General features: G+C 45.9%; 2 protein-coding genes across 2 annotated transcripts; both read left to right on the top strand.

Annotated features, from left to right (window-relative positions):
• Positions 1-2,488: 2,488 nt before the first annotated feature.
• Positions 2,489-11,651, top strand: endou (endonuclease, polyU-specific). Its single transcript, XM_058054391.1, has 8 exons — positions 2,489-2,592; positions 2,818-2,940; positions 8,741-8,909; positions 8,987-9,192; positions 9,258-9,371; positions 11,048-11,154; positions 11,221-11,363; positions 11,430-11,651. The coding sequence occupies exons 1-8, from the start codon at positions 2,496-2,498 to the stop codon at positions 11,548-11,550; spliced, it is 1,080 nt and encodes a 359-aa protein (XP_057910374.1). The 5' UTR covers positions 2,489-2,495; the 3' UTR covers positions 11,551-11,651.
• Positions 11,652-22,977: 11,326 nt separating this feature from the next.
• Positions 22,978-25,895, top strand: LOC131105899 (neurogenic differentiation factor 4-like). Its single transcript, XM_058054392.1, has 2 exons — positions 22,978-23,128; positions 24,534-25,895. Exons 1-2 carry the CDS (start codon positions 23,092-23,094, stop codon positions 25,511-25,513), a joined length of 1,017 nt encoding a protein of 338 aa, XP_057910375.1. The 5' UTR covers positions 22,978-23,091; the 3' UTR covers positions 25,514-25,895.
• The last annotated feature ends 243 nt before the right edge of the window (positions 25,896-26,138 follow it).

Raw genomic sequence — 26,138 nt, forward strand, 5'->3', positions numbered from 1 at the left:
ACCAATCAGAGAACAGCACACGAGTGCTTAGTGCCTAGTGCTTATCCAGTCACCAAAAAACCCAAACTTGATTAATGGAACTTTAATTGTCAGACATTGATAAGATAAGACTGTTGATAAAATATTATTGTTGAAATATTTTTGCAATTATTGTGTTTACACTGTTTAGATATAATACATGTAATAAACTGAACATTTTCTGGAAACAAAATGGTCTTTTGATTAAATAGTATGTGATAATAAGCTCATGATTAAATAGTATGTGATAATAAGATCATCACATGGTTTGTCTGGTATCAGGCCCAGTATCATGCCCCCAAGTGTCAGTATCAGCCCGAGACCGAAGGCCTGATACCAGACAAACCATGTGATAACCTATAAGTACGGCCACAGGATGGGAGGAAGAGACGTGGATTCAACATTGATGTATGCTTTCGAGGACTGACATGATGAGACAAATACAAAAGGCGCTGGAGACATCGGGCAGGTGTACCTAATGTTGTGGCTGTGAAGAAGGGGCAGTGAGACAGGAAGTGCCTGTTTTTTTAACGTAATGTGCTGACGGATATTGAGTGGCTGGAATGTAGGAGGGGCTTTCATGATGCTGATATGGAGGGTTAGTGAGGGTGCACGTGCCCCCGAGAGGTTCACCAGGTTCCCGCAGCGTCAGTGTGCCAAGCAGGTGTGGACGTTCACACGGGACAGATTAGCAAAAAAGTTGGTGTCCGTCATGACAGCCGGCTGCCAACACACGTAGCACTTCTTCAGCTAATGCTAACAAAGCTAGCCACAGACAATGCTAACAAAGCTAGCCACAGACAATACTAACAAAGCTAGCCACAGACAATGCTAACAAAGCTAGCCAAGACAATGCTAACAAAGCTAGCCATGGGCAATGATAACAAAGCTAGCAACAGCCAGTGCTAACAAAGCTAGCCACAGACAATACTAACAAAGCTAGCCGCAGACAATGCTAACAAAGCTAGCCACAGACAATGCTAACAAAGCTAGCCACAGACAAAGCTAGCCAAAGACAACCCTAACAAAGCTAGCCACAGACAATGCTAACAAAGCTAGCCACAGACAATGCTAACAGAGCAAGCCACAGACAATGCTAACAAAGCTAGCCACCCTGAACTCATTTGTGGAAAATGGGCTTGCAGAGAAACTTAGCTCATCTTGGGAAGACGAGGCCCTCATGGACGTCTTGGGAAGACGAGGCCCTCATGGATGTCTTGGGAAGATGAGGCCCTCATGGACGTTTTGAGAAGATGAGGACCTCATGGACGTCTTGGGAAGACGAGGCCCTCATAGACGTCTTGGGAAGATGAGGCCCTCATGTGGACGTCTTGGGAAGACGAGGCCCTCATGGACGTCTTGGGAAGACGAGGCCCTCATGGACGTCTTGAGAAGACGAGGCCCTCATGGACGTCTTGGGAAGACGAGGCCCTCATGTCTTGAGAAGATGAGGACCTCATGGACATCTTGGGAAGATGAGGCCCTCATGGACATCTTGGGAAGATGAGGCCCTCATAGACGTCTTGGGAAGATGAGGCCCTCATGTGGACGTCTTGGGAAGATGAGGACCTCATGTGGACGTCTTGGGAAGACGAGGCCCTCATGGACGTCTTGGGAAGACGAGGCCCTCATGGACGTCTTGGGAAGATGAGGCCCTCATGGACGTTTTGAGAAGATGAGGACCTCATGGACGTCTTGGGAAGATGAGGCCCTCATGTGGACGTCTTGGGAAGACGAGGCCCTTATGGACGTCTTGGAAAGACGAGGCCCTCATGGACGTCTTGGAAAGACGAGGCCCTCATGGACGTCTTGGAAAGACGAGGCCCTCATGGACGTCTTGGGAAGACGATGCCCTCATGGACGTTTTGAAAAGATGAGGACCTCATGGACGTCTTGGGAAGATGAGGCCCTCATAGACGTCTTGGGAAGATGAGGCACTCATGTGGACGTCTTGGGAAGATGAGGACCTCATGTGGACGTCTTGGGAAGACGAGGCCCTCATGGACGTCTTGGAAAGACGAGGCCCTCATGGACGTCTTGGGAAGACGAGGCCCTCATGTGGACATCTTGAGAAGATGAGGACCTCATGGACGTCTTGGGAAGATGAGGACCTCATGTGGACGTCTTGGGAAGATGAGGACCTCATGTGGACGTCTTGGGAAGACGAGGACCTCATGTGGACGTCTTGGGAAGACGAAGACCTCATGTGGACGTCTTGGGAAGATGAGGACCTCATAGACGTCTTGGGAAGATGAGGCCTTCATGGACGTCTTGGGAAGACGAGGCCCTCATGGACGTCTTGGGAAGACGAGGCCCTCATGGATGTCTTGGGAAGATGAGGCCCTCATGGACGTCTTGGGAGGATGAGGCCCTCATGTGGTGATGGTTTGTCATGCAGGAAATGCTGCAGAGCATGAGAGCGAGGTGTTGGCACGTGTGCGGCCGGCTGAGGGGCTGGACATTCTAAAAGAGAGACCATGAGCGCCGTCAGGTCACTTTGCTGCCGTCTAGCCAGGATGAAGGTTTTTGCTGTCCTCGCACTTTGGGCCACTTTGCTGTTTCCCGTACACCCGGGTAAGATTCCCTGTATTGGGAAAGAAAGTACATCCAGATAGTATGTATTGGTTGATAGACTGATGGATGGATGGTTGGTTGGTTGGATGAATGGTTGGATGCATACATCCACTACATCTAGGTTGTATGAAAAGGTATATACAGTAGTGTATGTATATATATACTGTATGTGTACCAAGTGGTACCAGTGGGACGGAAGGAAACATGTGTTGTGTTGGCTTCTAGACTCCTTGGACTCCTGTGAGGGTCGCTGTGGTTTTGGAACAGACGCTGGTTATTCCTGTCAGTGCAACCCGTCCTGTCAGCGCTACGGGGACTGCTGCTCCGACTACACTCAGCTATGTCAGGGTGAGTGCGCCACAAAGGTACGTGCATTCCTCGCCGTGTGCCTCCACTCACGGCGAGCCATTTTGCGGAGGAGAAGAAGCTTGAAAACTATCTATTCTGCCTTTAATGTCTCCTGCTTGGGGACTCCTGGCCTTCCCAGTGAAATTCCTTAGTATGTAGGCCACACAGGAAGACCTGGGTTGATTCTCCTCCTGGATCTCTGTGTAGAGTTTGCATGTTCTCCCTGTGTGTGTGGCTTTTCTCCATCCCAGCCACCCTTGTTAGAATAAGGCATAGAAAGTGGCGGATGGATGGATAGATGCATGGATGAATGTATGGATGGGTGGATGGATGAATGGATGGATGGATAGATGGATGGATGGTTGGTTTGATGGATGGATGGATGGATGGATGGATGGTTGGATGGTTGGATGGATGGATGGATGGATGGTTGGATGGTTGGATGGATGAATGGATGGATGGATGGATGGATGGTTGGATGGATGGATGGATGGATAGATGGATGGATGGTTGGTTTGATGGATGGATGGTTGGATGGATGGATGGATGGATGGATGGATGGATGGATAGATGGATGGATGGTTGGTTTGATGGATGGATGGATGAATGGATGGATGGATGGATAGATGGATGGATGGTTGGTTTGATGGATGGATGGATGGTTGGATGGATGGATGGATGGATAGATGGATGGATGGTTGGTTTGATGGATGGATGGTTGGTTGGATGGTTGGATGGATGGTTGGATGGTTGGATGGTTGGATGGTTGGTTGGATGGATGGATGGATGGTTGGATGGATGGATGATTGGATGGATGGATGGATGGTTGGGTGGATGGATGGATGGATGGTTGGATGGATGATTGGATGGATGGATGGATGGATGGTTGGCTGGATGGATGGATGGATAGATGGATGGATGGTTGGTTTGATGGATGGATGGTTGGTTTGATGGATGGATGGATGGATGGTTGGTTGGATGGTTGGCTGGATGGATGGATAGATGGATGGATGGATGTTTGGTTTGATGGCTGGATGGATGGATGGATGGATGGATAGATGGATGGATGGATGTTTGGTTTGATGGATGGATGGATGGTTGGATGGATGGTGAGTGGATATGAGTTGGTTCTTCGCAGTGTGTGCCTGAATACAATGCACCTTGCTGGGCCAGATCAGGTGCCCCCGCCCCCCTGCTCTGGTTCCCCTGGTAGTCATCATGTCAGGTATTTCATGAGGACCCATCAAAGTAATACTTCCTACCTCCAGGTGTGTACACACTACACTTATCTGTGGGCAAATACGATACTGAGCATGTCTAATCTTAGCGGTGATGTACGATGTCATGTTTATGTTCACATGCTGCTGCTTTGAGGGTTAGATTCCCAACACTCCCCCATTGGAGATGTCCAGGGTTGGCCCCAAACCTGTACAAATGTCAGGGGTTGGGTTGGGAAGGACATCCGGTGTAAAAATGAAGCCCAGTGCTCATGACTTGCTGTGGTGAAAGGTTAAGATGATATTGATGACCTGCCAGCGCAAATCATGACACGTCAGCAGTTGAACCAAAGCATGACCTTCGGCTTGCCATCGCCTCTTGTTGCGGGATCAGCGTCTTGCAAAGGTTGATGGGAGAAGTACAACCCTGCAAATAAAGACCACTGCAACTCCAGCTGCTCTGAGCACAACAACTGCTGCAGTAACGACACACACGTCTATTATACACACGTCTACCACACACACGTCTACGATGCTATCTCTCTGGAACACCTGCTGCTCTTCACATGACCTCCAAGGCAAACGTTCCATAGAGGACTCAGTACATCACAGCATATTATAGCAATCCTGACACAGCCAAAGAGCTGCGCTTAGGGTGCGTTCACACTGTTTCACACGCTCGGGTGGGATGGTGAACTCCTGGATGCCGCCCTACCCTGAAAGCAAAGTCTGCTTTGTCTTTTTTAGAGCGAGTGTCAAAGACCCGCCCGGTGGTCCCATGGGGGCCGCTAGCAGGCAGGAAGGATAATCGAGTGAAAGCAAATGTCCTCTCGCTCCCACTCAGCTTCAGAGAGGATTTTGTGGGAAAAAAAATATGCCCCAAATTGATGATTGATTAGTGGTTGGATACTTGGGGATTAGTATATTAGTATATTTAGGGATTGGTGGTTGGATACTTAGGGATTAGTATATTTAGGGATTAGTGGTTGCATACTTAGGGATTAGTATATCAGTATATTTAGGGATTAGTGGTTGGATACTTAGGCATTAATATATGAGTATATTTAGGGATTAGTATATTAGTATATTTAGGGATTAGTGGTTGGATACTTAGGGATTAGTATATTAGTATATTAGTATATTTAGGGATTAGTGGTTGGATACTTAGGGATTAGTATATTTAGGGATTAGTGGTTGGATACTTGGTGATTACTATATTTAGGGATTAGTGGTTGGATACTTTGGGATTAGTATATTAGTATATTAGTATATTTAGGGATTAGTGGTTGGATACTTAGGGATTAGTATATTTAGGGATTAGTGGTTGGATACTTAGGGATTAGTATATTTAGGGATTGGTGGTTGGATACTTAGGTATTAGTATAGTTAGGGATTAGTGGTTGCATACTTAGGGATTAGTATATCAGTATATTTAGGGATTAGTGGTTGGATACTTAGGCATTAGTATATGAGTATATTTAGGGATAAGTAGTTGGATATTTAGGGAGATCAGTATATTTAGGGATTATTGGTTGGATACTTAGGGATTTGCATATATTTATAGTATATATTATAGTATATATTTATACTGGCACTCACTCAAGTGATACTGACACTTGGGGGCATGATACTGGGCCTGATACCAGACAAACCATGTGATGATCTTATTATCACATACTATTTAATCATGAGCTTATTATCACGTACTATTTAATCAAAAGACCATTTTGTTTCCTGAAAATGTTCAGTTTATTACATGTATTTGGCATTCAACACGTCACAGCTGTGTCTGAACTGTTCACCTTCATGGAAGTTTAGTTGTTCCATTTCTAATATTCTGTTTGCTATTTTCCCTATTTGTCTTTCGCCGGGAGTGTCAACCGCTGACATGTTGACAGAGCACAGACGGCAGCAAAACAAACGCTGTGTGTTCACGCTCGTGTGCTGTTGTCTGATTGGTTGTTTCACGGGCACGATACCAGAGCAGCGCGCTCTGAGTGGACAGCTACGGGGGCTGATACTGGACATGGTTAAACTCTATATTTTATCAGTATCACTGCCCTGGGCTTTGACACAGTATCATTTCGGCCTTTTCCCGTATCATTCATGGGCGCTTTCTAGGGTACAGGGACAATTAATACTGTAGTATGTGATAAGAATATATATTCAATTCCACCCTTGGCCGTCTCTGTGTGGAGTTTGCATGTTCTCCCCGTGCATGCGTGGGTTTCCTCACATTCCAAATTGTCCATAGGTATGAATGTGAGTGTGAATGGTTGTTTGTCTATATGTGCCCTGTGATTGGCTGGCGACCAGTCCAGGGTGTACCCTGCCTCTCGACCAAAGACAGCTGGGATAGGCTCCAGCACCCCCGCGACCCTCGTAAGGAAAAGCGGTAGAAAATGAATGAATGGTTGAATACGTCCTAGTAGTAGTAAGAAGTATGTATATTTAGTCAAGTAGTACTTCTTCTTGGTGACAATGAAGTATTGTCCAACAGAAAAGTGGCCAAATGATCGAAATAAGTTAAGTTAAATCCTGTACAGTACTCCCATACTTTTGACATCGTATTGCGAGATCTTTTCTTCTACCCAGACTTGCTGCGACTTGATACTGAGGCACCATTTTTTGATTCTGAGTTACAACACATCAACGTTCTTGCGTCGACGTATTTTTGCGTCATCGATGACGTCAATGCGTCGCTCCAGCCCAACTAACCACCTCACGTGCATCAATCACCAAGTCAATCGTCGGAAAGAGGCACATCGGTTTCGTGTTGCCGCACGGACGAATATTACACTGCTCCACTACTCTTTACACAACAGACACTTGACAATGATATAATATTTTCAGAAAATGATTAATAAATGTTAATAAAAAAACAACTGATATTAGATAATTCCTGATGGCACACCTGATGATTTCTCACAGTGGTTAACAATCACTGCCATAAGAAACAACTGCTCCAGCAGGGCCTTTCTTCCATGGCTGATGTGCTCTGATTGTGTCTGCTATATGAGCTAATACCAGTGTAAAGACAAAGGAAGTACGCTGTCCAGAAAACATGTGAGTCTATGTTGTCTTATTTATGTCTAGTATGTCTTATTGTCTCTCATTATTACCTGAGGAGTAGCAGAGTAAAGGTGGCCATAGGGGTGTCACTTGATGCCTAGAGGGCTCTAATGTTAAAGTATATTAATATTGTAAAGAGGGGCGGCACGGCGGTCGAGTGGTTAGCGTGCAGACCTCACAGCTAGGAGACCGCGGTTCAATTCCACCCTCGGTCATCTCTGTGTGGAGTTTGCATGTTCTCCCCGTGCATGCGTGGGTTTTCTCCAGGTACTCTGGTTTCCTCCCACATTCCAAAAAACATGCTAGGTTAATTGGCGACTCCAAATTGTCCATAGGTATGAATGTGAGTGTGAATGGTTGTTTGTTTATATGTGCCCTGTGATTGGCCGGCGACCAGTCCAGGGGGTACCCCGCCTCTCGCCTGAAGACAGCTGGGATAGGCTCCAGTACCCCCCACGACCCTGGTGAGGACAAGCGTTGTCCTGAATGAATGAATGAAGATTGTAAAGAGGGTTTCTATTCCACCTATTAATATTGAATCCTGCTTTGGGGTGGGGTACTGATAAACTGCCATAAATGACGAACAGAATCTAAAAATACCCCACAGAGTTCAACCCAGCAGACGCCATGTCCAATGAAATCCTCGCATCTGTGATGACCAAAACACCAGCTTGGTGATTGCAGTTACACCACATGACCAGCAGATGGCGGTGTTGGGTTAGATAAGTCGGCCTTTGTTATTCATCTGTCTCATGAGCACGTGAAGAGCAGGGGCCAATGTGAAGAATGAACATCTGGCACTTGTTGGATCTGAAGAAGGTTCTAAGTAGAGATTCAACATGGGAGGGAGAGAAAAAAGCAATTCAATGCAAAGAAGCTGAAGATGGCTTCACCGTCCATTTTTCTAAATCCATCCCCAAATCTTCTCCATTGGATTTAGATGAGGGGAAGACGGAGGATGGTCCAAAAGAGTCACCTTATTCCTCTGGAAGAAGTCCTTTGTCAAGTGTTGGACCAGGGCCTTCAGCCCCCTCCACCGTTTGACACCCCCGCACCACCTGAAGCTCCACTGTTCCATTGAAGTATGATGATGGTGGAAAACATCTAAGGTGGGGTCTCCTCGGAAGCCATCAGGACCATCCAGGGAGAAGAAAACTTTCTTCCACCTTTCAATGTCCCATGTTTGGTCCTCTCCTGCTCATTCCAAACCTTGAAGGAGACCAGGCCTTTGGAGATGTGCTTTCTTCTCTGACAGATGGCGTCCGATGGCTGCACTCACCACTCTCGTGAGGATAAGCGGCGTAGAAAAGGGATGGCTTCTTTGCCATGGCTTACATTTTGAATCTCTACTCAGAACCTCCTGCAGATCCACCACGTGATCCACCACATGATTAGATCCCTCTAGACATAAAGTCAAACCCCTATAGCCGCCTTCACTCTCCTACCACGTGAGAAGTGGTGGATCTGAGGAGTGTGTCTCCATGAGAGCAGGTGTGTATGTGTGTGTGCAGGCGGCAGCGGCGGCGGTTCCGTCGTCACGGATGCTGAGATCAAGTCTGTCTCAGAGGCCCTTTACGTCCTGGACTCAAACCGCGCTTCGGCCTCAGAGTTGCTGATCGACCCCCAGGTTCTGATCTCAGGGTCTCAGAGCAGCTCCCAGTCCGATCTTTCTTTTCGCCCGTGAGATGACCTCCCCCTCAGCACCCCAACCACTTCTTCGTCACCCTGGTAGCTCACCTTCCATCTTGTGCTGTTAGGTTTTTCCGCTACGTGGATGAGGGGGCTTTGTTCTCCAGGCCCACCTATGCAGCTCTCCTGGCCCTGCTGGATAACTACAACAGGATGACCGGCCAGACGGAGAACATCAGCCCACAGGAGATGGCCGAGCAGGACCGCTTCCTCAGGGAGACCATGTCCAACACAGAGCTGGGCCGAGAGCTCTTTGAGTTCCTCTCCACCAAAGGTTTCTTACACACTCACACACACACACACATGTTTAGTGAAATGAATGTTCCTCTCCACTTGAAGGTATCTACGCATCCGAGGAAGACTTCCTGTACGACCTGAAGATGATGTGGTTTGGTCTCTACTCACGGAACAACAACAAGATGGACTCCAGTGGCTTTGAGCACATCTTTGCAGGTTGGAAGAAAATCATTTTCCTTCCTTCCATTAGCCTCCTCTAGTCCAGCGTTTCCAACCCTTTTGAGCCACGGTCCGTTTTTTACTTTGGAAAAATCTTGCAACCAAAAATGTTCCAAAATGTCACCACCAACCACCTCAGGTGCATCAGCAAGATTATGGGAGGAACGAGGCCATCAGCTGTGTGTTGCCACACTGACCGATATTACGTTGGTCTGCCAGTCTTTACACCACGGACACTCCACAGTGACATCATATTTGGAGAAATGATCTATATGTCTATATATCTATATGGCTATATATCTATATGTCTATATATCTATACGTCTCTATGTCTATATATCTATAAGTCTATATATCTATACGTATGTATGTCTAAAAATCTATATATCTACATATATGTCTATATATCAATATGTCTATATAGCTATATATCTATATGTCTATAAATCTATATATCTATACATCAGGGATGTCATCATAATATCAGCCAGAAGATGTTGGCAGAAAAATGCCTTTGGTTGATATCCTTACCGGTTCTTCAGGCTATCTAGCCAGCAACAAGTTAGCTTGCAAAGCAGGATGATGGCTGAAAGAAATACAGCACGTTCCCTCCGATATGGGGGCCTCTTTTTAGACATAGACATAGACTTTCTTTATTGTCATTGCACAATAACACAGCAGTGAAATTGCCAACGAAATGTCGTTGCCTGGCTCCCGTGTAATAATAAATGATAAATGATAAATAAAAAATAAAAAATAAAAAATAAAAAATAAAAAATAAAAAATAAAAAATAAAAAATAAAAAATAAAAATAAAAAATAAAAAATAAAAAATAAAAAATAAAAAATAAAAAATAAAAAATAAAAAATAAAAAATAAAAAATTAAAAATTTAAAATTTAAAATTTTGTTAGGACACATCAGCAGTCATTCTACAAGGATAAAGTCAAAATAGCAAAGATGGATGTGGTAGAATATGGATGTATGGATATATGGATGGATACATAGATGTATGGATATATGTATGGATATATATACGTAGATATATATATATATATGGATGTATGGATTAGGGATCGACCCATATCGACCCATATGTTTTTTTTTGGGGCCGATGCCGATACCGATTTTTTTCCATCACCCTCAGCCGATGGCCGATTTTGCTTGGGCCGATATTTGTGGCCGATACTGCTTTTGATCCCCCAATTTACATGAAAAAATTACCATGATAACAAATATTACAGGTCTCATGTTTAAACAAATATTTATTGAAATTTAAATATATAATATAAATAAATGTAAATATTCAACCATGTGCAAAACATTTCTGTCGTAGTTTAAATTTATCTAGCATCAATGTGGTGACTGCTCCTCTGCAGCGTGACGCGCAGTGTTAAAAGCAAGCTAACTCTATTACTTAAACACGCTCTTGATGTGATTCAACAGTGGGGGCAGGGTACCACGACTATGTGTGTTGCGGGGTCCTCTGCCGCCTGGGCAACGCAAGGAAAAAAACGCAAATATCGGCCCGATGTATCGGTCGATCCTTAGTATGGATATATGGATGGATTATATGGATGTATGGATGAGCTAGAATAGTAGGATATGGACATACTGTATTGAAGGCCAATACTATGTGTGTGTGTGTGTGTGTGTGTGTTTGTTTGTGTTCCAGGTGAGATCAAGGGAGGAAAGGTGTCCGGCTTCCACAACTGGATCCAGTTTTATCTTCTGGAGCAAAGCGGGCAGCTGAATTATTACAGCCATAGCTTCAACGGGCCAGTAAGACAAATCATTGGATGTTTGTTATGCTCTTCATCACCGTCATCTCCTCCTCCTCCTCCTCAGTGGACACGATACCCAGACGTGATGGGCATGCAGTTCATGTGGGACGGCTACTTCAAACAGGTGGGCTCTGCTGTCATTGGCTGCAGCCCCGAATTTGACTTTGCCATTTACAGCCTGTGTTACATCACCCGACCCGGCAAACAGTGAGTGTCCATGGCCTCCCATGAAGCTCCTCCAAGTGCTTTCAGTGTTGTGTCCTCCTGCCTTAGATGTCGCCTGAGTCTGGGAGGAAAGGAGCTGATCATCCAAACGTACACCTGGAATAACTCCTCCTACGGGAACGGCAAGAAGTATATCGGCACCGCTTATCCCGCAACACCCAGGACCTGAATCCATGAATCCATGGACCGTCTACTCCGCCATACCACACGTGATGGAGATACACACCACCTTCCGACTTACTAATGCCGCAATAAAGAAGTTCACTAGAACTGGCACAGCTGTGGCGTGGTCACCCTCATCCCTAAGTCTAACGTAACCCTAAGTCTAACCTAAATCTAATTTAACCCTAGATCTAACCTAACCCCAAGTCTAACCTAGCCCCAAGTCTAACCTAACTGTAAATCTAACCTAATCCTAAGTCTAACCTAACCCCCTGCCACGGTGCGGCTTGTCGGCTTTGCAACGCCAGGATGCAGAGATGCCGACCAAGACAACGAGCATTTACAGAAAAACAACAATGATCTGACAAAGTAAGGAGCACCTGAACTAAATAGACATCACTGAAATGGGAAACAGGTGCGGGGGATAAGAAACGCAAAGCAAAGGAAAACGGAACAGAGCAACACAGGAAGTGAATAAAAAATAAGGGCAGGAACCAGGAACTAAGGCATGAAAGGAAACTAAACGAACTGTCACAGAGGCTAACTCCCACATTGTTACACCCCCAAGTCTAGCCTAACCCCGAAGTCTAACCTTGAGCCCTAAGTCTAACCTAACCCCTAAGTCTAACCCAGGGGTGCTCACACTTTTTCAGCATGCGAGCTACTTTTAAAATGACCGAGTCAAAATGATCTACCCACTACAAAAATGCAAAACATCTATTTATTTTCAAATGTATTGAGGATTATTTGTACGTACAATGTATGTTGATGTACCTTACATAACCAAATGAGCCAATATTGCAAAACACACATAATTAACTATTAACATTTTTTGTAATTACCTGAGTTTACTTTGATGACTTGCACTGAATTGAATCAGCCAGGGATGCATAGTCCGGACAGTAGCTGCTGATAGCCAGCCTCAAGCACACTTCCAAATGTTTATCAGTCATGGATAATATCCGTATCACAATATCCGTATAATATTCTATATCCGTATGGAAGTGATATGTTTTTGCCTTTTTACTTGGTCCAGCTCCTTCACTCATTTTAGTGACCATAAACTTTAGCGAGGGCTTAAAATCTCGCAATTCGCCGACTAGCTTAGCACTTTGCATCGTTGTTTACGCATGAGCGGTGACCTAAAGGTCAAAATTCAGTTGTCATCTGACTGGTTGTCCTATATGTCAATCAAGTAACGGGGATGGATGATAGGCTGACATCGTAAGTTCTGCTGCACTTAGAGACGTTGTTTGATTTGATTGGTCGCCCGAAGGGCAACATTCAGTTGTCATCTGAATGGCTGCCCTGTATATCAATCAAGTGACGGCATTGATGCTGGGATGATATTCTTTTAATGTCACGCCGCGATCGACCAGCGATCGACCAGTACCACCTCCGCGATCGACCGGTAGCTCGCGATCGACTTAATGAGCACCCCTTGTCTAACCTAACCCCTTAAGTCTAACCTTGAACACTGGACTTCAGCCACGGTCATCACATTGACAATGCGTCACTAGCAGCTAGAACTCCAATTTAGAGAATGAGAGAGATGTAAAAATGTGAAAACCACTGGTTAGTTGGGCCTCTTTTATTGCATGTTCATTCATTCATTCATTCATTTTTTACCGCTTTTCCTCACGAGGGTCGCGGGGGGTGCTCGAGCCTATCCCAGCCGTCTTCGGGCGAGAGGACTGGTCGCCAGCCAATCACAGGGCACATATAGACAAACAACCATTCACACTCACATTCATACCTATGGACAATTTGGAGTCATCAATTAACCTAGCATGTTTTTGGAATGTGGGAGGAAACCCACGCATTCACGGGGAGAACATGCAAAATCCACACAGAGATGGCCGAGGGTGGAATTGAACCCTGGTCTCCAAGCTGTGAGGTCTGCGTGCTAACCACTCGAACACCGTGCCGCCCCCTCTTATTGCATGTAATTTAATATAATGTAATTTAATATTGCCATGTAATCCGTGATAAGTCAAACACAGCGACAGTAGATACTACACTCTTAAAAATGCTGGGTTAAAAACAACCCAATCTGGGTTGTTTCCCAACCCAACGCTGGTTAAATATAGGACCAACCTCGCGTTGGGTTCTCTTAACCCAACAATTGGGTTGTACATTGGGTTGTTCAAATGACCCAACGCTGGGTTCATATTTACTACACGGCTGGGTTATTTCAACCCAGTAAGTTGGGTTGCCAATATACCATATATATATATATATATATATATATATATATATTTTAATTATTATTTATTTATTTTTATTGTATGCTAATACTATTAATAATATATTACAATGATAATGACACCAATGTAACAATAAAATATTTATTAAAATTCAACATTTCCAGAACATACAAATATAACAACTCACAACATTTCCTTCACATATGAACAAATTATGTACAAAAAAAATAACATTTTAAGAACAAGTGAGGGGGACAGCTATGAGAGAGTGATATATACATAGAACAAGAGGCTCTGTGAGCAGGAGCACAAATGGGGAGGCGATTCTGCCTGCTGCAAGTATTCCACCATGTTAGCTCCGACCTATGATGAGAAAAGAAAAAAAGGTAAGTATTTTTTAAGTATTTCTAGCAGTGCAGAGCAATTGTCATCAGCTCTCTACTGAAGCTATTTCAATATACATTCTACAGGGAGAAGTATGACACCTGTAAATTCAATGGCGTGTTGTTCAACAATTTATTCAGGGGGTTTGGCCAGTCTTATGTTTGGTCTGTGGTTTATACGTCACACATCACTATGGAGTAACAACTTACACCAAGTTACAACTTGTAAGAATAGTGCTTCATGAAATGAGAAACACAGCCAAATGTTACGTTGTCACACATTCCACGAAATACAATCTTTTCAAGTAGCTTCTCATAAAAAGAGTCCTTCTTTAAAACTGTGTAAAAGAACAACTGGAGTCATTTCACAATTCATTTACATTTTAATTTCTATTGAAAGGTAAATTACTTACGGGCTTAACATCGAGGAAGGCTCTCTTTGACTCCTGAATACTCGCCCGGACCAATTTCCTGCCCTTTTTAAACACAGGCGGAGGGAGCAGGATGGGCAGAAGCGTCAGGGCGACTTCTCCCCTGGCATCTGTAGGACAATTATGGGTGTCATTACCAGATTGTTGAGAACATGAGTTTTAAATAATATAATATAATATTACAATTTTAGATAAAACTGTCTTGTTTTCAATATGTCCCACTACTGTGCAGTGTTGTCGTATTGCAATCAACCCTAACATAATATTAAGAAAATGTCTCGATTATGTTTACTTGGTCTATTTTAAAACACAAAAACACACCCCAAACTATTTTTTTTACCAATTGGGATCATAATGTGTACCATAGAGAGTTTGTCATCATTGTCTAGAGCAGTGGTGAGCAAACTTTTTGACTATAACAGCAATATATATTGGAATCACAAGATGGATCACAATCAAAATCAAATCAAAATTTGGGTATTGGTACAAGCTACAGTGACTGACCCACCGCCATTTCTTATGTATAGAACATATAGTAGGCACAGTAGCTACTGTAAAACAATACCCATAAAATGAAGGCATGAAGATGACTTACCTTTCAATCAGCCCCTGTAGCTGCCACTCAGTCAAGTTGGAACTGACAAACTCATCCATAGATGCTTTTCAGCGAACTGAAACATCACAAAGAGGGTCCATAAGAACAAACATACCATGAAATGAACTAAGATTCAGTAGTCCAAACGTATTCTGCACATTTATATGCGACTTACAAAACTGTCGTCGAATTCGCGCCCAAACTAGTTGAAACTGCTAAGTATACAGTGGACTATCGGTGGCTAACGGAAGCCCGCTAGCATGCAGCAGTCTAGCTTAAAAAAAAACACCGGTTCATCAGCACGCTCGTATTAATTCACGAGATTCTTTAACTTGATATCACATAAAATGGCAAATTGACGAGATACCTGACGTTGTCCTCATAACTATCACACATAGTGCATGTCTCTTGTAACTTCTACAACATAGTTTGGTTCCTACATAGCTCGCCAGCGAATGTGTTCGCTTGCCACTTTTGGAGGGAATGGAAGTTTGCTAAGGTTACCGATCCATTCCTAAAGCTAGTACTCAACAGTGCTTCACGAACTTACATTTTAACAAGTTTATGAAGTTTTATATAATAATATAAAGTCAATTCTACGCTAAAACAATAGCGGGCATGTAACAAACCTTGCTCCGTGCTGAAATTGGTCTCCTCAGATGAAATGTGGGGTCCGAACGAAGTAAGTTTGTGGGCGGGGCTTTGTTGCTCGTGTTCAAAATTCTACCCAACGCTTTGGGTTGTCCAAAATAACCCAGCACAAAATAATGGAAATCACAACCCAGCAGCAAACAACTCAGCACCCAACAGAAATAACCCAGCGAATTGGGTTCTCAGAATACCCAACTCAATAAAAATAACCCAATTAAATGACCCAACAGGCTCAACCCAGCGATTGGGTCAAAAAAATAACCCAGCATTTTTAAGAGTGTAATAACTTTGGTCTTGCTACAAGAGCCATCTGCCAGGGCTTTGAAGCTAACTTTACCAATCTAAATACTCTTTTCCTTTTCCTCCATTTCCCAATCAATATTTGTTCCAGCTAAATATGCTATGTCACATGACCTAAAACACACACAGCCACACTAGCACGCTATGCTAAAGTAAGCTAACCCAGCAAGCTTACACTGGCCATTGCTGTATCAGTTCATGTTCATGCTGGGCACGCCTACTTGCTTGAAGTGGCGTCTTGTTTGTGTGGTGAGGACACGCCGCTATAAATGAACGGTCCACTGGGGACATATTTCCCCACAGGAAGATTCATTCTCACCATCCCAGCATTTCATTTCCAATATGTCAAACAGCAGATTGAGTTTTTCCTGTCCAATCCTGCGAGGGGGCGAGTCCTAAAAAGGATGATACATGACCATTTGCTAGCAGCATGAGAATGTGGCACTGCTCTCTTCCAGGGGCACCATGCAACTGTGCCTAATGGGGCACAAAATGGGCGTTTCCACACCCGAGTGGGTAGAATAGTGACACCCAGCCTGGAGGAGAACGTGCACGTATCCATTTGACACAATGGCTTATTGTCTCCCACCAAAGCCCCAAAAACAGTCCTTAGCGACGAGACAAAAAGACATTAACCGATCCTGTTCTGCTTGACCCGCCGCAAACAGTGGCGGCAACCCAACCTGCCAAGATCAGCTGTCGATGAAGCTCCGGCCTTTTTGTGTGTGCGTGCGTCCAGCTGGGATGGGGGTTGATTTTACCCGTTTCACTCATCTAGGGTGACTAACAGGATAAATCCTGGTCTGCCGATGGAACAGGGGACACACTTGCAGCCGCGTTAAAGAAAGCATGACAGGAGATGGATCTGCCACTGATCCCATTGTCCCCTCGTCTGTCTCGGTCCTTCATCTGCTGCGGGCCTCCCGTGCAGCCCCCGGTCCAGTTCTCCGCCGCGTTCTCATGGAATATCACATTTCCTCCGCTAAATAAGAAGAGTAAATCTTCCCTCTTTCAGCCCAAACACAACTCCATTCAATCACAGCGGGGCAAATAAAAGAAGGAAAAAAAGATCCAATTGTGTCTTTTGTCATTCCCACAACTTCATAATCGAATTATAGCTGGCCACCCGCCAGCGTGTCCCTCATCTCGCCCAAATTGGCTTCCCCGGCAGCGCTGGCGCACCACCTGACTTTTGTTTTCTAATTATATTACCCCGCTCTGTGTGTAGCGTGTTGCGGCTAATGGCGGCGCGGGCGAGCCCAGCTGCACATGCAGAAACAAAGCTGCTTAGGGGCCCAGACAATGGCCCCCTAAAAATGGGACGCCTGGAGGCGGTCGGCCAATGAGCACGCACACCGGGGGGCCAACAGCGGCTTTAGAGAGGGGTGAAGGGTGTTTAGTGAGGCCAGGGCGTGGGGGGGTCTGTCAATGAGATGGTTAGTCGGGGGACACATGGTCACCATCACCCCGGTCCCCCCTTGGGTCGGCGCCGGGCTGGAGGGGGGGTTCAAGTTTGGCGTGGATGTGGGTCAATCGAAAAGTTGACGAGGGAGCATGAAACGCACGACAACGTTCATTCATGAGCTTGTCTCCATATTGTTGTGGCTTCCAGCATGTGATGCATGTGTGGAGTGTCCGTACGAAGGAGCACTTGAGAGCAGCATGGATGCAAACACAACGCAGCCCCCCCGTGATGACCCTTCCCACAGTCTGCGTTGGGGTCTGCTACTCCCAAGGCAGGACACCGATGTCATCAGCACACGAGACAAAGTCAGCGACCCAAATGTTGGGATGACAGCACAAAGCAGGCAGGAAGCACTAATGACTACTAAGTACTAAGAGTACTAAGTACTCCCTGATATGACTCAGCAACCTGGCTTAAATATATTCAATATTCTCAAAAGGCGGTCTAGTGGTTAGCGCGCAGACCTCACAGCTAGGAGACCAGGGTTCAATTCCACCCTCGGCCATCTCTGTGTGGAGTTTGCATGTTCTCCCCGTGCATGCGTTTTCTCCGGGTACTCCGGTTTCCTCCCACATTCCAAAAACATGCTAGGTTAATTGGCCACTCCAAATTGTCCATAGGTATGAATGTGAGTGTGAATGGTTGTTTGTCTATATGTGCCCTGTGATTGGCTGGCGACCAGTCCAGGGTGTACCCCGTCTCTCGCCCGAAGACAGCTGGGATAGGCTCCAGCAACCCCCGCAAACCTCGTGAGGAAAAGCGGTAGAAAATGAATGAATGAATGAATGAATGTTCAATAATCTCTCTAATTATCTTCTACGTTCATCCATTTTTCAGAGCTAACATGACCACTTCACTCTCATTTCCAGGAAGTGACATAATAGGAGTACTAAACAAAGTCATGGTCATATATATGCTCATTCTAGCCAAGTGGAGATTTAGGTTTTGGAGGAGGATGAAACACTTGGAGATGAAATGGACAATTTAAAGGGGAAGTGTACTTTTTTTTGGAATGTTGTCCATCATTCCCAATCCTTATGTGAAACATGAACACATATGTCTTTCCCTTTTCTGTATCTTATAACAGAAGAAAAGTAGTTCATATAAGCTAGCTAACCATGCTGTCATTGGTACACAGATATTTCCACCTCCTCTATCAACATTTTCTATCCAAGTACATTGACGATAACATGTAGTACTTACAGTACTTTGCCATACTTTAAACAATTAAAACATAAGTGGAATGTCTTCTTTAGTCTCGCTGATTGGAACTAAGGCTACTTCCGTCCATTTCCGTGGAAAAGGCTCAGAACAAACAAGCATCTTACGGAGTCTTGGTAGCCATGTTGTCGGGTCTGAGTTGAGAACTGGTCTGTCCTGTTGTTTTCTTGCTAGCGTGTGGAATCTACATTGACAAACTATTCGGCTTATTGCCACAACCCTCAACAATACACATGTGAGGCGTGATGTATAAGCTAGCCATCACTTCCAAACTAACAACACAGTACTAGCACCATCAGGTAGCGTCACTAGGGAGGAGCTTGAGGCATTGTGATACTCCGACAGAAATATAGGTACTATAAAATTATCCACAATCCAAGGCTTGAACACACACGTCTTTCTCTTTTTGTGCCTTCTAAAGATATAAAAACAGATAAAAAGAGGCGGCGAAGAATGCATGTGAAGGGACACGCATCCAAAAAGCGCCACAGGTTGACGTCCATCATGTGATCACGTTGTTCTTATTACTTTTTTGACATTGTTATTCCCAAGAACTACCTTACTGGCATAGTGACACCTCGCCACACCGCAGTGACTAGCTGGCTAGCGACTAGTTAGCCTAGCCTGAGGACACTAGCAAAGGTAACGCTACATGTTGAAGCGTTTTGTTTTGGAGGCTGGGTGTACCGTCAATGTACCTGTTACTACAGACTCACAGCATGGATAGAAACCCAAAAAACCTCCTTGGAGCTTTTTAGAGGTGTTTCATAGTGGAGTAGGTTCCATTTGGGGCATTCTTAGTGGCCTCCTTTTATCTGTTTTGATATCTTTAGAAGGCAGAGACAGTAAGATGATGGATTCATGCCTCACCAAAGTCTGGTGGATGATGGCCAGGAGTCCAACCAAAGTGTGGATTGAGACTGGGGAGACCTGGCAGAGATGTCCATCTGACGTCTCCATGGAGACAGAGGAACAGCAAGATGGAGGAAAGGGCCAAGCGTCATGAGCGAGACGGAAAACCATCAATGACTCGGACTTTTCACCTCTGAAGTTTTTTGTGTGACCGTGTTGAGGGCTTGGGGGTGTGGAGAAAAAGCAAAGCACGAGTGCAACCAATCACATGCTGCTCTGTATGAAATATAAAATATCCATCGGCCAAAAGGAAAGAGCCTCACCGCATGGACTTGTTTCGTTGCTTCTCATGCACTCACACACGCACACGTGCACATGCTTGGCCTCCTCATGCTGTGGAGTTTTCTTCAGTCTCACTGGACGTCCAGCACGACAGATGGACATTCTCCCCCACGCTCAGACACCCCAGCACCAGGGACTCGCCGAGTGTACCGGAGTGCAACGTGATGGCTCCGGAATATCCTTCATCAAGCCGCTGCCAGGGGAGCATCGTCCTCTTCACGAGGTGAGACGCCAGCTGAGAATGGACGAGCATCTGAGTCTCCTACTGATGGATACCAACTTGGATCACGAGCCGCCACATGACGGCATACGCTTCCTCGGGTATGCTTTACGTTCTTCTCGCACGAGCTACACCTCTCTGCTGAGACTTCCATGTCAAGTATCCATGAAGGTTGGCAAGTATAACGACATGCATGTTAAAGTGCTGAATGAATACGTAATTCTCCAATAACCAAATAGAGTACTGACTGAAGAAGCCATGAGGAGCTGGCAAGTAGCGGCTAGGGTGAGGTGGGCTGGTTCCTCATTAGCTCCTGTCATTGTGTGTACCTTACTGTCAAGTGTTACCACTTATGTTCTACATTGTGAAAGCGAAAGGGAAATGAGTAAAGAGTTGATGGCCCTAGCCATGATGAGCTAGCTCTGACAGTTCAGCCTGATTTCCGGAAGTGATGTCATCATGGTGACGCCTCTCAACCAAAGCAGAGTAAACAAAGGCTTCTCCAGGTGAATGGTGGACTTGCTTGTGTACATTTTTAATCCAAATAGTCATTGTCGTAGGAATATCACACCAAACGTGTTGCTGCTGGATGTTCACAGTATCCCAGTCATACTGGAAGTTTCTTTTCTTTTCCAAAAGAGGAATCTTTAAGACAACAATGGACGAGGGAGAGACAGATGGATGATGGAGTTATCATTTCACTGATGACCGCTATGAAGGACTACCTTTACAAGAAGCATTTGGCTTGAAAGTACGCTATAAACACATTTTGAAAAAGGATGCTATTCTGCCAGTACAGGAAGAAAAGCAACCTAGAAGAATGATGTTGAAGTTACCACGGTCTTGTTTGCATGTCTAAAGACTATTCCATGATAGCGACAAGGCTGGGAAGCATTCTACATGTTATGTAAACATCTTTTCACAGCCATACGTTTGCCAAGGGGGTGTAGTAAAGGCAATAAAACCGTCAATGAAAACGCTCATTAAGAATGTGTTTTGAAAGCCACCAGCCTTCTAAACGTCTTCACATTCTAAAAGGTTGAGGGGGGTCCAAATGTTTCTTCCTCCTCCAAAACTCTTGATGTATGGCTGAAACCATGGCTCGATTCACGCTAACCTCCTACAGAGCCATCTTTGTGTACCTGAGTGATAGTACTCCCATGACATCACTTCCGGAAATGACGCTGAACCGAGCTAGCTGGCGGAGGAGCCATCAACTATTGGTGTCATTTTGGAATGTACCATTGGCTGTAGATAATTACAACAACATATGACAAGTTGATGAATCATGTCAGTCTTGAAAGCTGATTGGATGTTCACAATGTATCCACTGGGGCAGAACCTGGAGGTGGCATGGGAACCATCACATTGCTGGGACACTGAATGGGGACAAATGTGTTCCAAGTACATATTTTCAAGTCATCAGACTAAAGCCCAAGTCTGAACATCCAGGCCCAAAGCTTCTGGATGAGCAAGTGGATGGTGGATGCAGGAGGAGCTGCGGAGCACGTGGTTGGTGCCCCGGCCAGGAAAAGGGTGCAGACACCCGGCTAGTGTGTCGGCTAGGGAAGCAGAGGGCTGGGGTGAGGTGGTCAACTGAGACGACAAAAACGGACAGAAAAGCTCATACTTTGGACTTTTCCTCAGGATAAACATCAACCTGAATCCAGCAGCAGCACTTTTGACCTTGTACACTTTCACAATAAAACACGATGCTGGAGGTCATGAGGGAAATGTGCTCCTCTACTTCAGGATTTACATTCCATATTCTATATTCCATATTCCGCCCTCCTCCAAGGCATAACACAAAACAAACATAGGAATATAGGAAGTATTAAGTGTCATCCATACAATTCTCATCATTTGCTGTAAAGTAAAGTAAAGATGATTTCTCTTTATTATTAATTTCATGTCCACCCTCGGCCATCTCTGTGTGGAATTTGCATGTTCTCCCCGTGCATGCGTGGGTTTTTTCCGGGTACTCCGGTTTCCTCCCACATTCCAAAAACATGCTAGGTTAATTGGCGACTCCAAATTGTCCATAGGTATGAATGTGAGTGTGAATGGTTGTTTGTCTATATGTGCCCTGTGATTGGCTGGCGGCCAGTCCAGGGTGTCGCCCAAAGACAGCTAGGATAGGCTCCAGCATCCCTGCGACCCTCGTGATGAAAAAGCGTTAGAAAATGAATGAATGAATTAATTTCATGTCCTTTTCATGTCCCAACCAAGTCTTGATAATTCAAATAAAAATAGTCCTCTCCCTACTGTAGATAATAAGAGACCTTTCTGAGTAGGTAGAAATATATCATCCATAAATATGCAGCAAGTATCAAATCCAGATGAAGCTGAAATTGCCACCAAGGACGATGTCAAAAGAAGTCATTTAAGCGTCATTGTCAGCCCCACCGCTTCTTCAGACGTAATGTTTTGCGCCAGGCGCTGAGCGAATGGCCCACCTCGTGCGGCCCCGGGCTCTCGGGTGAGATGAACTTGTGCAACAATCTGGCTGCAGAGGGACGGCGGGCTGCAGCAAACACCTGCTCACATGCAACTTCAAGCTGTCACATACGCTTAAGCTCAGACGGCTGAGCGCGTCTCCCCAAACGTGCTGCCTCCCTGCAACAAAGGGGCTCCTGCACACACGCATGCAAAGGGGGTTGAGGGGGGTGGGGGGGACGCTGCGCGGGCCTCAAGCCACGGGCCGGCCACGCGCAACTTTGCTGGCAGTGGTGGCTGGAGGTGGGAGGAGCTTCTCGTGGAGGTTAAAGCCAGAGCTCCTGCAGGGTGACCCGCACTGAGGCTGTGCTCTGCAGAGGCGCACACACGCACACACACATGTGGCCACACCTCTGACTGATGGACACACCGGTGTGACCTTTGGATGCAAGACAAGTCACCTCCAAACTTCTCCAGTGCAGGTACGTGTTGAAGATGCTCATGTGACTTCTCAAATCGAGCTTAACAAGTAGGAAGAGCAAGCGTAGAGGGGTCGAGGGGGGTCCAAACTTCTTCCAGTGAGGGCTGCGTATGGAAACATCAAAGAATTTTTTATTTTCCAGGAAAGCTAAAAGAGGTTTGGTTCTATCTGAAGGAGAATCTTCTCTTTTTCATAATGCTGCTGTTGTTGGCTTTCTTTTCACTGTACAACGTGCTGCACGCTGATACATAGGACCTCCAGGTCACAAATGGCCCACGGACTGTAGTTTGTACACCCCCGGGTTATGATTAGGGAACATCCTGGATGGCGATGACACATGCAGCCTCCAGGCTCTTATCAGCTAGCGATGCTTCAACTATGCTAGCATCTGAGGCACACAACGCAAAGCAACACGATATACCCTGCCTTTCAATCCATGCCTCTGAGTTCTCTGTGTCTGATCCGGGGTCGTCAGGGTTTGGTTTAATCCCATGGCCGCGGCTTCATCCGCAGAGTAAATCCTGCCGTGGCCCAGATTGGAGGCACAACCTGTCAGTGACTTTATCTTCTCTGAGGGGCTTTACCCGTTCAGACGTTGACCGGGATTACAAGCAAGAGAAATGGGGGGGCAAGGACCAGGGCGGCACAGGCCAACCAGGAGGACAACTGTCCAGTGCTGAAAGCTGAAATGATAGAAAACAGCAACCTAATGAGGCCTCCAGCCTTGACGCAAATAAAAGTGCTCCTTTTTGTGCGTCGGTTTCAGTCATCCTCATTTTTTGAGCACCCACTTTTAGGATGGTTAGTCTTCAGCCACACTCTATGTAACCCACCTGGCTCCACCAGCCTCTAAGGAGGCCAGGAGCGGGAGCCATCAAGCTGTCAACTTTCTGTCCAACCATCAGGTGTCAAGGAGTGACATGAATATCCGCAAAGCCACCCTGGCTGGCCCCAGTTACCCATTTTATACTGAGTGTTGCTGCTAAATGACCCGCCATGGGGCAAAGATGGTTGCAGGAATGGTTGCACAAGAATGTGAGAACCGCCATCCGTTCATTGTTTATAATATTTAGTATTATGATATAAATATTATAATGCTATTGATAGATTTTTCGGCACATAAAAATACAATTCTTCTCTCAAAAATGTATTATTTGTTCATATTTTTGTGTGCCGAGAAGAGATTTTTTTCTTCCAAGTAAGTAGAATAACAACAAACAAACAAAAGCTTAGGGTTAGTTTTAGGGTTGTGGCTGGGTTTAGGGGCATGGTTATGGGTTAGGTTTAGGATTGGGGTTAGGGGTCTGGTTAGGGGTTAGTTTAGGGTTGGGTTTAGGGTTAGGTTTCCACTTGCACATTGCTCATGGCAAGCACCATAAAGAAATAAATATTTGTGGTGTTTGCAGAGACCATGATGATGAAAGCCTTTGCGAGACAAGGAGAGGGCGAAGAGGACGTCAGCCCCGTGCAGTGGATGGACGGCGACATGAGTTCGCCTGACGGAGATGTACCTTTGACCTCGCGGCGCTACAGGATGAGCGGCGCCAACCAACAACCCAGAGAGGAGGGCAGTGAGGAGGCCGAGGAAGATGAGGAGGAAGAAGAGGGTGGCCGCGAGGGTGAAAATGAATCCAAACAATGCGGCCCCAAGAGGAGGCGTGTGACCAAAGCCAGGCAGGAGCGCTTCCGTGCCCGGCGCATTAAAGCCAACGCCAGGGAGCGCTCACGCATGCATGGCCTCAACGATGCTCTTGAGAACCTGCGCAGCATCATGCCTTGCCACTCAAAAACACAAAAACTGTCCAAAATCGAGACGCTGCGGCTGGCCCGTAACTACATCTGTGCTCTCTCGGCCGCCCTGGAGGGGGGGCTGTCCATGGAGAGCCGGGCTTTCATGGAGACCCTGTGCAAGGGCCTGTCCCAGCCCACCACCAACCTCGTGGCGGGCTGCCTTCAACTGGGCCCTGTGCCAGCTGTTGGAGGGAGGCCTGACGACAGACTCCGGCCGCCCCCTGTGCCTCTGGGCGGCATGGCCAACTACTCCTCCCCAGGCCTGCCGAGTCCACCCTATGGCAGTTTTGACTCGGCTCACCTGCTCCATCTGAGGGCCATGAAAGGCGGGGGCTACGAGAGCCATTCGCCACATGAGTACACCACAGGTGGCGTGGGAACCCCACCCTACGAGGGGCCCCCGACCCCACCTCTGAGCATCAGCAGCACCCTGGTCAGCAAACAGGAGCCATCTCCTCACTACTTACCGCCATCCCACTACTCCCCGTCCCCGGTGGACCACGGCCTGTACCAGTCTCAGAGCGCCTATGGTGTCCAGGCCTCATATGACTCCTACGTCACCCCCCGACAGATAACCCCCGCCTACAGGGACTGAGAGAGTGGCAGCGTGGGGTTGGGGGGTGCACAATAGACTAGCTGATTTTAGAGCAATCATACTTGACATAAGTTCCGTTTCCTTTCCAAACTCGTTACCAAATGGATCCACGTGGGACGGATCGCCCCAATGGCCCACAAATACACAAGCACTTGTAGTCTGTCTGATCTAGGGTCAGATATTCTATAGTCTGTCTGATCTAGGGTCAGGTATTCTACACAATGAAAGTATGTTTTATTTATTGCCTAATTTATCATCTACGTGTCTTCTGCTTTCTTCTGTGTTTTAGTGACCTTTTGTCTTTTGTCTGTACTTTTCTTTGTCGTGTATTTTGAAGTGCAGTAGTGTTTTTTGGTGCACTGGGGGTGGGGGGTCCGGGGGGGTAATCAAAGCAAACAAAGAATATTCAGGCTCTGACTCTCAGGTTAGCAATGGTATTAAAATGAATGAAATGGCCATCAAAGATTTGGTTTGTGTTGATTTTCCTTGGGATTCTGAGGAGGAAGGACTGGGAATACTGGTCTTCTCTTCTTTCTCTTTTCTTCCTTCTCTTTACTTCTCAGCCAGGCAAAGAGGACCAACCCCCCCACCAACCACTTTGCCTGACTTGTTTATCCTGTCCTTC

Source organism: Doryrhamphus excisus, chromosome 18 (genome assembly GCF_030265055.1).
Source record: "Doryrhamphus excisus isolate RoL2022-K1 chromosome 18, RoL_Dexc_1.0, whole genome shotgun sequence".
Lineage (NCBI taxonomy): Eukaryota > Metazoa > Chordata > Actinopteri > Syngnathiformes > Syngnathidae > Doryrhamphus > Doryrhamphus excisus.